Source organism: Phoxinus phoxinus (genome assembly GCF_949152265.1).
Source record: "Phoxinus phoxinus genome assembly, chromosome: 10".
Classification (NCBI taxonomy): Eukaryota; Metazoa; Chordata; class Actinopteri; order Cypriniformes; family Leuciscidae; genus Phoxinus; species Phoxinus phoxinus.
Window position 1 is genome coordinate 24,193,904 of NC_136885.1, and position 15,532 is coordinate 24,209,435.

The window sequence follows — 15,532 nt, forward strand, 5'->3', positions numbered from 1 at the left end:
ATGAGAAACCACATCCTGTCATTCAGTGCACTGCCTTGTGTAACATGGTACAATATGGTGTTCACATCCACTGATTGTTAGTTTTCATGCTTTTGGCTTGTGTACTCTCTTGTAAGTTTGGTTTAAAAAAAAACACACATTGTGACTGATTTCTTTCACTTATTGCTAAATGTTAAGGTATGTGAGGTTATAGGGTGAAACTTAAACATTAAATACACATTGTCTAACTGGTTTTGGTTGTAGTCGACATTAAAGGAATAGTTCACCCAAAAATGAAAATTAGCCCATGATATACTCACCCTGAAGCTATATGTGTATGTGACATTATTCTTTCAGACGAATACAATCCGAGTTAAATAAAAAAAAATGGCTCTTCCAAGCCTTAAAATGGAAGTAAATGGGTATAATTTTTGGGAAGTCCATCAAATCCTGTCCATCCTTTATAAAAGTGCTCGAAACGGCTCCGGGGAGTTAAAAAAGGCCTTCTAAAGTGAAGCGATGCGTTCGTGTAAGAAAAATATCCATATAAAGTTTGAAAATCTGGAATCTGAGGGTGCAAACAAATTGGAACATTGAGAAACATGATCTTTACTTATTTTCCTAATGATTTTTGGCATTAAAGAAAAATAGATAATTTTATCCCATACAATGTTTTATTGGCTATTGCAACAATACCCTTGCTACTGTACTTGTTGTGACTGGTTTTGTGACCCAGGGTCACAAATGACTAAAAACATTTCTGTACGATACTTTCAAGGAAAAAAAAAAAGAATTGAATTTGAGAGGTTTGAAACATATTTGAAATAAAGATAAATGTTTTACTAAGTTCTGGTTTAAGTTTGAGGATGATTCTGATGAAACTGTGTTTTCTGCAAGCTTTAGGTGTCTTTCCAAAAGACATATAGGCCTATATATATATATATTCTTTATATTCTATTGCGTCTACTGCGGTTTATTTGTGATCACAGGCCCTCGCAACATCCATAAGGGTTCCAAATGTCCACACACCAAAACTAAATTATGGGATCTGACTGAGTATGATGTAGCTTCAAAAGTTCTTAGCGCTGCCTATCTTCTGGGATTTATGACTATGAATCACAGGCAGATGATTCACTGCAGATACATCACTCAAATTATGTGATCATATCCACACGTCCTGATCTTGCAGAGTTAAACGCGTCCTTAATACTTCTGTCCGAAAATGTTATATTAACCACAATACTTCACAATTCACAGTCTTTGTTATGTCTCAGCAATACATTTCTAACATTTATAATTGTGTTACAATTTTTTTTTTAGAATTGCCTTTCAAAACATTGGTTTGTTGATTTTTAGTTGTAGAAACAATGGCAACTCCCTTAACAGCAATCGAATGGAACAACTTTCCTGCAGTTGCTAATTGTGATCATTATGTTTTCTTTTAAATAGCCTGTATCATCATATCTTCTCTGAACCAATTACTGTATGTCTATATTCTGTTCTTAAAATATAATAGTCATTTAGTAGCAGCTTTATTTGTAAACTTAAAAATAATCCACTTTTTAAAATATTTAACATTTAAATTTGAGTTACGTCACAGGTAGATGTACTACATATATACAATATATATAAGTCATTTTGAAATATGTTTACATTATCAATGCATTGCATGCATTTTTGTCTCCATATCTGTGTACAAAATATGAACCTACTGTTCATGCAAGTGTATGTGGGTAAATCACAGTCCTGTCACCAACACTCCATATGTCCTCGGCATCAGTGTACGCTGAGGGCTGTCAGAAGGGCTATTTAGAGGACTGGAGTCCACTCCTCCAATTGAAGGCAGGTAGGCAAGGTGCAGAATGGGTAACTGCAAAGAGAGCCTGCGCTGAATGCTGTGGAAGCAACACATCCATTAAATGAAGTGATCTGGAATTTTTAGGACGTTTAAAAAAATAAAATAAAAAAACTCTTAAGGATATTGCAGAACATTGCATTCAAATTCCAGTTTACTTTTAAAGGATTGATAGAGACATGAAACCCACTGTTCAGGGGAGTTGATGTCTTCCAGCAGATTCCTGTTGCATTTGGAGCTTTCGGGGAGAGTCAGACATTTCTCCTTGACTAAAAAGACATGACATTGAGATATTTTCATAAAAGGCCAACTTTTATAAATAAAAAAACAGAGCTACTGGGTATCAACTATTAGCTGGAGTTCAAAGCAATGCGCTGAATGATGCTAAATACCTATAAGAATTCACAAAAAATACAAAAATCTTTAAATAATCACCTAAGTTTGATAATACAGTGAACACAGATAGTAGAAGATATTTTATGTGATTAAAATCAACTTCTTTTCACACAGGTTCATTTAGATAATAGTTAATAACTTCTTAATACTTAAAAAAAAAAAAAATTGTGCCTTAAAGTGGTAATTCACCCAAAAATGTAAATTATGTCAAAAGTTGCTGTATGAATTTCTTTCTTCTGCTGAACACAAAAAATATATATTTTGAAGACTGTTGGTAACCAAACAGTTGAATGGGCCCCATTGACTTCCATAGCATTTTTTTTTTTTCGTACTATGCAAGTCAATGGGGTTATTTTGTGTTCAGCAGAATGAAGAAATTCAAACAGGTTTGGAACAACTTGAGGGAGTAAATGATAAGAAAACCAGAATTTTCCTTTTTGGTTGAACTATCCCTTTAAACCATCAGTCCATAAAGACTGTGTTTGCTGAATACATTATTCTATACCTGCTTTGTGCACAAAACTTCTGATGATGACATTCTCCATAACGGCAGGACTCAGTTCATTTAGTTGCCTGGTCAAATCCTCCAGCTCAGAATCCAGCTGTAAGAAAATCACAATAAATTAAAACAACAACAACATACAAATGATTCTAAAGGCATTTCATCCATCCCAAAACTACTGACTGAACTTGTCCTAACATGTCCTCTACATAGTTGTTCTTGTGAACCTATGGGTTTGTCATCCCTTCTTGAGTGTGTTATTGCTTTACGGATAAAAACTGTAACAATGCACTATATGCGAGTTCTTGTAAGTCGCTGTGACCACCAGACGTAAAACTGAATAATTCTAATTATTTTGCTTATTATTATTAGATGCTTGCCTGGTTTGTCTGGTCTGATTTGACCTGTTTTGGATACTTATTCAAGTTTGTTTGGTTGGATTGACATTTAAAACTCACTGATTTTGCCTTCTCTTCATGGTTAAAAAGCAAGCATCTGCAAAGTAAATAAATGTAAATGATGAAAGCTTCTCACTTCATTAATGTGCTGTGTGAGGTGTAGATTTTCAATGTCCAGGCTTAGCGAGATGTTCTGCGTCACATCAGTCACAAAGTCAGATGCTCCCGTGTCATCCTGCTCCAAAATGTTCCTCACATCATTGTCTTGTCCACTCTCCTTTTGTAATTCGCTATGCCACTGCGTGAGGTGAAACCGCCTTGACAAGAATCCAGGATCAGGACCCATCCTTATGATGATAATCTGTAAAAAATATATGGGTATCAACTATTGGCTGGAGTTCAAAACACTGTGATAAATGACAAGTGATACAATAAAAATCATATAAATGATTAAAAGAGAGAATTCCAGCTAATATGTATCTCATACCTTTGGAAGAAACACCATACACAGAGTGCTGCAGCAACATGTGATGACCACAAGGGTCACAATGCAGAACTGCACATTTGGCTGATCCTGCCATAGCATGGATGCACATGTACCAACTAGAATCACTGGGACTGACACAAAGACACTGAATCGGATACCCCTGCTGTCATTTATGGCAGGGATGTTCATATGTCGTGTGGTCCAGGCCAGGAAACAGGTACTCAGCTGGATTGGAGACAGAGACATGTTCTTTTGTCATTCGTTTCATTATTGCTATCTAAGGAATCACTGTATGACATGTTTTTTTATCTAATCTCATACCAGGAGTATCCCTTTATAGACATAGAATGCAGCCATCCAAAAACCCATGTATGTGTTTTCACATCGCTCTGAAAAGGGCTGAATTAAAAAATCTTGCCCATGAGGGTCAGCCTAAAACAAAAAGAGAAAAAGATTGATAAGCATGAACATTTAAAGATCAAAAAAGAACAGTTTGTGTTCCAAAAAAAGAAAGACGTCATATGGATTTGGATTAAATGATGATAGATTTTCATGTTTGTGTGAACAATTATTTTGAGAAAGCTTACTTTAAAGTGACAATGAAATATTATTTTACAGAATATTGCAATATTTATTAAATGATTTATCTGTGCACATCATTCTTTTTTATAACTTTAATCAAAACAACTTCTCCACCTCAAGGCGGGACAATAGCAAACCACAACTATCCAATAAATTCCAGATGGATGAAATCAAGTCCCGCCCTACATTTTTTTCTTGTTCAAGAACCCGTTTCACTCAGATATAGGTCACAACAAGGAAGAAAAGACTATTGCAACTTCCATTTCATGGCGACTTTAAGTGTGTCCAAATGTTCTTTGCAGTTTTGGAAAATGAGGTTCTGCTTAGTGCTCACCTCTGTACGATACTCCTTCACTGTTCTCCTCAAAGGATCCAAAATTTGCAGACAAATTAATAAACTCAGGTCAATCAACAAAAGCAACATAACCAGGAGAACTAGCCCATAGTCCTTTGTGGTCTGGGGTAGCTAAAAAAAAAAAAAAAGACTGACAGGAAGAACACACTGCAACCCTTAATAAGTGAAATAAATTATTTTCAAACAATATATAGCCATTATTTTTATATAGTAAGCTGAAACAGTAAATCTTTCTTACCTTTTTTTCCATGCTGTGGTTTTTGAAGAATGAATGAATTTTCCAAGTTTTTACAAACATGGGCCCAAACGATGCTGTACATCCAATAGATAGACATGATATTTGTACCTGTGAATAATGTCACAGATCATTATTATGTAGAATATTTTGTATACACATTTAAACATTTATACACATATAAACCCACAGCAGATCTCATTATTATGTCTTCTAATTATGTCTTCATAAAAAGTGCTAACCAAAAAACAACTGTAACAATATTCTGGTGGTATAAGGACTTACAGAGCAAGAAACTTCAAATACTCTATCAGAAACATAAGACCCATCCAATCCTATGAAGAAGATGGAGGAATAAGACAATAGAGCGCCAAGAATAATTAAAGTGTTCATAAAAGGTCTTGACATGCTAATGGCCCTGTGAAAGACAAAAGAATAGAGTACAGACGTATAACCATAGCTTCAAAGAAATGCTTTTAATACTGTTGAATGAATGAATACACATTCATGATCATTAACCTAACACATGTCTTACCAATGATTGTGGTGTTTCACACTGAAGACTAGGAGACTGCAAGCTGTAAAAATTCCTAAGAAAGTTAGAAACGCCACAACACCGTAAAGAAATATACTGATGCGTTTCCTCTGAGGGTATACATGGGTTCGGTCCTTTGTGGGTTTATCCCCTGTAGAAGACAAATGCATGTGCTTTATTTCAGGACAGATATTTATAATAGCATGTAAGTGAGATATATAAAAATATCTGTATACACAACATCAAACTTTTTCATAGTCTTACTTTGAAATCGGATTGGACTGATGAACTCGAGTTCGTCTGTAATGGCACTATATTTTTCAATATCGACAGCTTTTCCATCTATGGAGTAAGAAAAATCCGCTGTCAAGTATAATAAAAAGACAATGTGAAGAAAGCTATGAAGCCTCAAATAAATTGATCTGTACCTTGATACTGTGCAAACTTCACACTGGCTATTCTTTCACCTTTTTGGAACATAATGTGACCCTGAATAACAATAACATAAAAATGCAATGATAGATAGATAGATAGATAGATAGATAGATAGATAGATAGATAGATAGATAGATAGATAGATAGATAGATAGATAGATAGATAGATAGATAGATAGATAGATAGATAGATAGATAGATAGATAGATAGATAGATAGAGAAATTTGAAAAGTTGTACATACTGTCACACCAAAGAAGTTGATATTGTCCATGGCTTCCAGAATCATTTGGCCCACTTCTTGGTCAGTGACAGTAAAGTTGCGATGGATGCTGTATTTCTCTCTGTACCTCACAGTCTCCATGACTCTTGTTAAAACTTTGGCAATTACCCATGTACCATCATAAGCAAAGCCATGAAACTTGCTTGCACCCAGACCCTGAAGCCACCGTCTTTCATCATACTCCTTCTCGTACTCCTGAGGTGTCTGAGTAGAATCAGTATAGATATGGAAAACAAACAAAACAATCCCTATAAAACAATTTCATATTGTTTACAACAACTGCTCATTACCTCAAACTAAGATGATGATAGCAATTAAATGCAAACATACCCTACCAGAGATCCCTCTGATGTGACTGGAGCTAAGAGTCTCGATATCTGCACTGATGGATCCCTCTATGGCAGTCAGTATGTCTTTAGCTGTACAGTTGGTGGAGTCAGTGTTAGTCCACCAGCCTTGGGTCCAGTCTGGCAGAATCCACTGGTACTTTTGGCCATACATGCTGAGATTATAAACCTGTGATACAATGGTATGTTTATGTATAAATCTAATTCTGACAGATCAATCGTGGAATTCAGCATCCAGAGATTTCCCCAAATTTGGCATCATTCATGGCAACACTGTATCTGCTCATATGGGTAACCAACTGCTACTGCTACTGTCACTTTCACTTCACATGTTGATCGAGAAGATAAAAAAGAAAGGGAAGGGAAGGGAAGAGAGGTACAAGAAAAGAGAGGTAATTTTGATGACATTAGTGAATCCAGGGGATGGGTCTCTGATGACATTTGCAAATTGGCTGTTGAGTTGTAGGGGTTGGGCATAACTTGTGGCAGTACGCGTAATGAGTAGTGACAAATCACAGTGTTATGAGTAGTAAGCGTGGTTTGTAGTACTGGGGGACACAGTCGGGTACATTGCTTGTGTTGGTATCTTGCTCTCGCTTCACACAAGCGTAACTTTCCATCTGGCTTCTCACTTACCTATCAATTGTAATGAAAATTACCTCAGAGGACTGCAGTATTAATTTTACAGTTGCAGTGTTTGTCTTGTTTCATTGGAAATTATGATGGACTTTTTTTTCTTAACAGAAGCTTTCTTTTCTTTGGCAGTTAATAACTTGCTTTAAATTTTGACGGACTATTGTGTAGATGAGTTTCCCTTTTCGGCATGATTATGTTTAATGTCCCCAACAACCTCTGTAGTCTCATTTAGCCACTTGTTAGCAATCGTCTTTTTACATTTTACGATAAAATAAAAGCTTTTTAAAAAAAATCACAAGGGGTATTATTACTGATGTATTTTATGCTGTAAAATTAAATGTGAAAATATGTTGAGCTTGTGTTACCACAGTCTTTATTTCAGACATTTATGACTATAGGACGATTGAAATCAGAAGTAATTTGGGGTTTGGCCTGCCTTACATAAAATATGTCATCCAGGACCCTGCAGCACTCTATAATTTAAGGACCTGGGGGTGCATTACAAAAAGATCTTAACTTTAGACATCTGAGAATGGCATCACATTTATTAATTGGAAGAAACAGTTTGATGGTGGAAAGACTTTGTTAACACCCAAATGATGTGCTGTTCTTTGACGACAAAACTCTGACAACTAATTACAGACTATGAAATAAAATGATTAGGCTTTGCCTTTTCTACCAAGCTTATCAAAACTTAACTTAATGAAAAGCACCATTTGGTTTTTCACCAATTTTCCAGTTTTTCCGTTTTACTTCGCAGCAGCTATTTGTGTCAGTGGTTGCTTGGTAACAGACCTGAGAGTTGATTACCGGATTCGATGGAGGGGTTTGAGATTTCCTAACTACAGATAAGATGAGATTTTGTAAGATAGGATAAGAATCCTAAATCAGGTTTCTTTATAGAAAGTTTCTGTAATATGCCCAGAATGTGATTTTTGTGTGATTGAAACGTTCCATGGATGTTAAAGGTTCTTCATGGAACCATCAATGCCAATAAAGAATAATTTTTTCAAGAATGTATGGCTGGGATATACTTACACAGCAGAAGACTTTAGCAGCTAAGCTCACATCAAAATGAGCAATCACTATTCTCACATCATTGTCCTGTAAAGAAAAAGCTTTATAAATGTCTACAGATAAAAGTACATTATGGAACGTGATTTGTGGATGTGTATTATAAAAAATAACCTATTTTTAGCTTGTGTAACTCTGTAGTGATGCACCCAATACAGATACAATAAGTCTTGAGACAAGTTCATAGTTGATTTACAGAATGTGTGTGAGGATACCAGACCCTAAAATACACACCTTTAGTTTTTTCACACAATCGCAGGGGACTTCAGAGAAGCTCTCCGCCTCTGCTAACTGGATGTTAGCCACCTCCAGATGCCTGCTTAAGTCTCTCTGTACCTTTTCGAGAGAATGCTAGTTTTCAGTTCACCTTCTATCAAGCCCCATATGTTTCATATTTTCCCAGATTAGTAGTATACCTCTGTGAACTTCTGCTCACGCTGGGTCAATGTACCAACTCTACTCCATCCATACTGCCTGAGAAACCTCACCAGCGCCACATTAACTGCGCTGTCTGATGGGACAGTACGGAAGAAGTTTGGAAATCTTCTTTTGTTGGCCAGTGAAGGTGCCGTTACCGCAAATGACAGCTGGGAAACAAAGAAATAATTGGACAAAACTAAATAAAACACCAACGTCTCTCAAGTATTCGAGTTTACCATTACAAATGCCATGGTAGTACCGGTATAGGGCTAATCAGTCAGATAATCAGATTGATTTATTGAGTACCTGCACAAGGTTGAAACCCTCCAGTGATTGGGCTAGGATGGACGTCACTGACGAACACACCCCTCCAAAGATCATGATAGGTTTGGGGCCATTGAATATGGTGTCAAAAAATGCTTTGAGTGCTTTGCCGTTATCACACTAAAAGCAGAAAGAGTGCAAGTGTAATACAGACACAGTCAAGATGATAAGCAAAATGTAGTTTAGGTTTATTTTTTTTATACATTTGAACCAGGCTGATAGGCTACTGAGCGATCAGAGGAAGGGCTAGTGGTACCATGTGATTACCATGTACCATGGGTTTAAACAACACTACAAGATTTGGATGTCTTTTACCTTGCTAATAACATTATTGAAGCAACCATTTTATCAGTATACATGTCGTTAGATATTTTATTTGCTGGGAATGCAGCAGAAAATGCACTGATATTTTGGTTTGAAATATATTTAACCAGCTAACACAATTGTACAACATGCAACGGCAGTCATCTGGTAGTCTAGGATCATGGCAGATTAGTGAGTGTGATTTTTACTGTACCTTATCTTAGGAGCAAAGATAATTAACAAAAATAAAAATAACATACAAATACAGAGAGACTTTTCATTTAAGTCATTACATTTTTAAAGTTCATCCTTATTAACAGTGGCATTAGCTTTAGCAATTCAGGCTGTTTGCAGGACAATAAAATTATTTATAGACAGACTCCCAACTCTAGTAGCAGAAATTAATAATTTCTAACTGATACAGTAAAAATGCTTGCTATCAGAGGGAATTTAAAGAGTTTGCCCAAACATAAAAATTCTGTCATCTATTACCCACCCTCATGTCATTTCAAAATGTAAAACACAAAAGAAGATATTGGGAAGACAATGTTTTTGCCAAGGGCGTAGATTTGGTTTGAACATTGGGGGGGTTTTCATGTGATCATGGTATAAATATTGGGGGGGGCGGGGGGGGGGGGGGGGTTATGGGGGGGGGGTTGTAATGCATAGATTTAAATATTGGGGGGGTTATCTCCCCCCCAACCCCCCCACAAATTACACCCCTTGGTTTTTGCCCATGCAATAAAAGTCGGTGGGTTATTTTGACCCCCATTGATTTTAACTGTATGGATAAAAAAACAAAGACATTTTCCAAAATATATCTGTTAGATATTTATAAATTTAAAAGATATAGACTTTATAGACAGAAAGTCAGTTTTGGTTTGGAACAACAATAGGCCTAGCTAATCAACTATCCCTTTAACATTTGAGAGTTCATTAATAGTTTCTGAGCTTCTTTTGGCTTCACGATCAAAATCAAATGAGAAAAAGAAGCGGGTTGTATTACCTCCGAGTCTGTGAGGTGAAACTGAAGCTCATAGTTGCCTAGAGGAGAAGGCTGCTCGCTCAAATGACTCAATGCTAGTTCAACAGCAGGAAGAACCTCTGCTGTAATGTTGCCCCTCGCTGGATCTCCGCTGACTGGCATAATCCATAAAACTGGTAGCTTGTGTCGCACCAGGCAATAGCACAGTGGCACCTGAGTCAGTTCCCAGAAAATGAGAACATTCAACAAGTTCCACCAGTATTCCATCCTCTCAGTAAACATCAACTCACGCTACTTCTTTAAGCATTTTCTAAAGCCTCGTCTGTTGTCTCTCTCTAGCTCTCAACCATCCACAGGGATAAAGGGATAAGGACTGACTTTGGACATCTGCTGCTACACTAAATCCTCAGAGAGAGAAGGAAACGCCACCACACGAGTCTCAGGACACACTAATGCCCACTACACAGGCTGTTTGGACCTTTTTATGTGAACAATTAAGTTTAACTTAAAACCCAATTGCACTAAAGTGGTGTCTTTGAGTCTTTAGGTTGGCTGATATAACTCTTAAAACTTAATTGGCAAATATAGATCAGGCAAACCAATGATTATGTCAAAGATCAAATTTGAATAAGGAATACCAAATTTTATTAAAGTGCAATATTATAGAGACAAACAAATTAATCAAGTAAATATTAAAAATGTAATAGTAAATAAGTTTCATGATAAGTACTTCTCTTGCAACCATTTAATGATGAATTTAAGACTAAATGTACCCAGCAGGTCTGATTAGGTCACCATGGTCCTTATAAGGCACACTGAATAACCATAATTGTGGGTTTAAGATTTTTAAGAGATTATCACCGATCTTACATTATTTCATGTTTGCAGAGATGGAAACAGACATATTTTGATACCAAGGTACATCATCATGTAATCAATTCTGAAATACACCAGGTCAACAGAACGAACCCCTCAATCTTACAGCAGAAGAGACACAAAAGATCTTACATTTGAGAGTAATCAAACATATCAGTAAGTATAGCTATCAATAACTAGAATTCATGAAAATATTCATAAGATTCATAAAAATAAATTATGAATAAAAGACAATAATCAAAAGAATTAATTTGAATAATTTCTCATACACCGTTAATATTCTAAACACACAACATTATTTTAGAATTCAGAATTCACCGATTACCATAACAAATCGATTTGCCCCCCTCAGTGAAACACCCACTGAGAATTCTGTTGAATATGCCCTAGTTATTGGTGATTATATTACACGGAACATGAAAATAGAGCCATCAGCCACCATAGTCACATGTTTGCCAGGAGCCAGAGCGCCTGACATCAAAGAAAATTTAAAAGTGCTGGCTAATGCTAATCGTAAAATCTCTAAGATTATTATTCACGTCGGCACTAATGATGTTCGACTCCGCCAGTCGGATATCACCAAAATTAACATTAAAGGGTTAGATCAGGATTTTAGACATGAATCTCTATAGCTTCCCCATAAGCAGTGTGGTGCATTGACCATGACTTACCCCCGACAGCGTCCTGTGAGCCGAGCTCCGGTCCAGTTTTGGTCAAGATGAAATTAGTCCGGCAAGTTTGCTGGGGTCACGGCAATAAAGCTTTTTTCTTCTCAAATCAATATGTGTTCAAAAGAGTGATATATTTAAAGCACAAAACCGCTGTCTATGGAGAGGTCAGACCTCGTAATGGCTTAGCACTATTTTCTTCCCCGTCATGTCACTGCGCGCTGCCGCTACCCTACAGCCAGCTGCGAGCTGCGCAGGCGCACACCACTTTTTCAGTTGTTCGGCAGTGTTTACAGCAGTGTTTACGTGCTCAGAACAGCTACACGAACGAGCTAACATAGCTACTCACCAAGAGCGATCAGTTTGTACAAGCTTTGTACAAAATGGTGCGGACTTGTGACTATCCGGACTGTACAAACAAAGATGTGGCGCTTTTTCCTCACACATTTCAAAGATTTCCTGTGGCAGATGTTGCTCTGAGGCGACTTTGGCTCATTGCTCTGGGCTTCAATGTCAAACACCAAACTGGCGAAGATAAAGAAGCTTCGCGTTTGCAGTGCACACTTCAGCGACGACGTTTTATCTTTCTCTTTACGAGTTGTAAACAAAGTTACACGTGCGCGGCTCGCAGCTGGCTGTAGGTAGCGGCAGCGCGCAGTGATATGACGGGGAAGAAAATAGTGCTAATCCATTACGAGGTCTGACCTATCCAAAGACAGCGGTTTTGTGCTTTAAATATATCACTCTTTTGAACACATATTGATTTGAGAAGAAAAAAGCTTTATTGCCGTGACCCCAGCAAACTTGCCGGACTAATTTCATCTTGACCAAAACTGGACCGGAGCTCGGCTCACAGGACGCTGTCGGGGGTAAGTCATGGTCAATGCACCACACTGCTTATGGGGAAGCTATAGAGATTCATGTCTAAAATCCTGATCTAACCCTTTAAAGAGGTGTGTGAACTTGCAAGTACGATGTCAAGCACTGTAATTTGCTCTGGCCCCCTTCCTGTTCGCAGGAGTGATGAGATAGTTAGTAGATTGTGTTCACTCAATGGCTGGCTGTCGAAGTGGTGTCCGCTAAATAATATAGAATTCCTAGACAATTGGAAAAGTTTTTGGGGCAGACCTGACCTGTTGAAAAGAGATGATATTCATCCCTCCTGGGATGATGCTGCTCTTCTCTCTAGTAATTTGGCTCATAGTCTTAGAGATAAAACATGACAAATTGGCTCAGGTTCCTCAGACTCTTATGAAATATGATCTTCTCTGTCTTCATAGTGACTGGGTTTTTGTTCTGAACATCAATTATTCCCCCTACCCAAGTCATGTTGGTGTTTTGATTTCCATCCGCTAAATGAGCAGCTGTTAGAGCCAGTAATCACTGATCAGATATGCACCACCCTTTCCCCTATTTGGCATGTAATTTATGAGCTGCCAGGGAATCTGCCCCAGGCTGGCTGGCTTCCCACCAAAGACTCTGCCAACAAAATAGACCTCTGTATTCATTCCACACACTATGATATAAAAAAGAAACAAATACATGAAAATATGTTTAATGTAAAATGAAGTTAAAAAACAATAGTACAAAATAAAATCTCTCTTTATCTTTTGGCTGGCTTCCTAAAGACTGCCATCAAAACTGATTTCTGTGTTCAAACCATACTCTGAGATAACATAAAAAATACCACTTTTCATGCATAGATGTACCTCAATGAACACACATTCATAATGATTAGTACTTAAAGGGATAGTTCACTTTAAAATTAAAATTCTGTCATCATTTACTCATCCTCAAGTTGTTTCAAACCTGTATTGGTTTGTACCCATTGACTTCCATAGTATTTTTTTTTTCCTTCTATGGAAGTCAATGGGTACAGACTACTGTTTGGTTACTGACATTCTTCAAAATATCTTTCTTTGTGTTCAGCAGAAGAAATAAATTAATACAGGTTTGAAACAACTTGAGGGTGAGTAAATGATGACAGAATTTTAATTTTAAAGTGAACTATCCCTTTAAGAATAATAATAGCCTACTAATGACAAAAAAATGTTAGCACTTGTGAGGCAAATTCCAATGTCCCAATCATGTTTTCCCCAATTGCAGTTTTTCACAGATTTCTTCCAAGCGTTTTGGAGACATTGCTGCAGTTCTTCGGGATTCTTGGGAAGTTTTTTGAACAAACCTAGCTCAGTCCAAAATTTACCAAACTGTAAGAATTACCCTTTTATGAGTGAGCTATTCAACCGCACTGGCCTAATTTGTGTGCATAACTTCAGTTATGGCAGTGGCATGTTTAACCTAAATGTGTAAATGCACTGTTCAATCACACAGTAAAAAGGTATGTACGGTCCATAGTGTGCGGGCGCTGTAGTGGGTGTACTTGAGCGCATTATAAATACAGATATGTGTGTGAAGAGGTTTAGATCAGTCCTGACTTGGTCGGCGCATATGTATTTTGAGTTAGGCCTACTGAAATTATGAAGAACCACGGATTGGACATGCTTTGTCTCTGCTAAGCCTTCCTCCAACTGTTTTTTCAATGGCTTATAAAAAGTGGTAGGGCCTAAATTGACTTTTGCAACACGTTCTCACACCCAACTCGTCACATATTGAGGCTTGGCCAGGACCCCTCTTTTGGCCCCACTTTTTAACATAGCCATGAACGCATGAACGGGTGTGATTTGTGAAACGTTTTTTAAACGTTTTTCTGCTCAGGAAAATAAAGTGATATTTCGTGCAGCTGTTGTTAACAGTTATAGAATAATTATGAACTTTAACGAAACGATATTAGAACATTTAGAAAAAATGAAATCCATCAAGTAGGCCTAGGCTATAGCGAGATTTTCACTCTTATGTCCTTTGCTCATTGGGAAGCGCTCATACACATAATAAGCATCTAGCCTACGTTTGAGCAGATTCCCTCTGTAGCCTAACTCGCGTTGGTTTCATGTGGTTTACATATTTAAAGCTTTCTATAGGTAGGCCTATAATTCTTATCGTGACTGAGGCATATACTAAGTTTTGGTTGATGCTCTCCACTCCTGAACAAGTAGCCTAGCTACAGGTCTCTGCAGGAGGAGTTACCAGATCAGTGGGTGAGGCCATAAACAGAGGGACGTTTTTGACCGCGTTACCTGATTTGCCCAAGTTACAGTTAGGGTAGGGTTTACGAGTGGGGTCGGGTAAAGGGCATAATTTTCATTGCATGATTTATAAACACCCACCAGTTTGAAAACACCTACAAATTTAGAAACGCCTACTTTTGTTTTGCAGAGACCCCTAGGCGTATATGATTTATACAAAAACAGAAACACAGATTAATTCAGGAATGAAATGCCACTACCGTGTGTTAGAAAACATGCAACTGTTAGTTCTGCTGTGGGTTCATTTTCACATGTGGATTTTCATTTTGGTAGAAATTAGACAAAGTACAATTATATTTTTTGTAAAAAATAACATTTGTAACTACAGCACTGATGTTGCTTTATTATAACGCACCATCACCAACAGCCTGGTATGATGCATTAAATCCCATGTGTGATTTGGGGTTTGCATCATCAGTTAGAAAAAAGAGCTGGAGACGGTTAGCAGACACCGTCCGCGATGGGCTTGTTACCAGTGTGAAACCTGTCTGTGGAATTCTGGCCACAAAACTTCCACAGAACTTTCTTATCAGACACAACCTGCATCCAAAATAATCATTTAAAATGGCATCCAACTTCGTACTGCTGTTCAAATGATTGTGCAATCTCAAATGAGCCTAAAGTTAAAAAAATATTTACTGTGATTGTATTTTTTTATTTTGAAGTGACGTAACAGTTACTTTGAGAGAATCATTGGACAGGGCTCAATGTC

At 37.3% G+C, this 15,532-nt stretch overlaps 1 protein-coding gene across 4 annotated transcripts; it reads right to left on the reverse strand.

The window, feature by feature from the left end:
* Nucleotides 1–68: 68 nt before the first annotated feature.
* On the reverse strand, nucleotides 69–11,918 carry LOC307006209 (gamma-aminobutyric acid type B receptor subunit 2). Of its 4 annotated transcripts, XR_013799417.1 has the most exons (21): nucleotides 10,152–10,502; nucleotides 8,825–8,962; nucleotides 8,515–8,685; nucleotides 8,333–8,434; nucleotides 8,063–8,128; nucleotides 6,372–6,557; nucleotides 6,003–6,245; nucleotides 5,753–5,813; nucleotides 5,589–5,666; nucleotides 5,325–5,475; nucleotides 5,075–5,207; nucleotides 4,793–4,900; nucleotides 4,534–4,665; nucleotides 3,939–4,049; nucleotides 3,618–3,842; nucleotides 3,267–3,491; nucleotides 2,736–2,832; nucleotides 2,025–2,103; nucleotides 1,260–1,874; nucleotides 593–1,113; nucleotides 69–429 (listed from the first exon to the last, which is right to left on the reverse strand). XR_013799417.1 is itself a non-coding variant. In XM_079626962.1 (19 exons), exons 2-19 carry the CDS (start codon nucleotides 8,897–8,899, stop codon nucleotides 1,718–1,720), a joined length of 2,400 nt encoding a protein of 799 aa, XP_079483088.1. In that variant the 5' UTR covers nucleotides 8,900–8,962; nucleotides 11,678–11,918; the 3' UTR covers nucleotides 69–1,717. The 4 variants fall into 4 exon arrangements, 3 of the variants coding, with proteins under 3 accessions (XP_079483088.1, XP_079483086.1, XP_079483087.1); XM_079626962.1 differs by lacking the exon at nucleotides 10,152–10,502 and adding an exon at nucleotides 11,678–11,918 and having other exon boundaries at nucleotides 69–1,874; XM_079626960.1 differs by having other exon boundaries at nucleotides 69–1,874.
* Nucleotides 11,919–15,532: the final 3,614 nt, after the last annotated feature.

Excerpts from the sequence above, each read along its gene's own strand:
- LOC307006209 (XM_079626960.1), bottom strand. The coding sequence starts at position 10,412 with ATGTTTACTGAGAGGATGGAATACTGGTGGAACTTGTTGAATGTTCTC. Across the intron at positions 8,963-10,151 it reads TTCACCTCACAGACTCGGAG|TGTGATAACGGCAAAGCACT; the intron begins GTAATACAACCC and ends TTCTGCTTTTAG. Across the intron at positions 5,814-6,002 it reads TCAACTTCTTTGGTGTGACA|GGTCACATTATGTTCCAAAA; the intron begins GTATGTACAACT and ends ATTGTTATTCAG.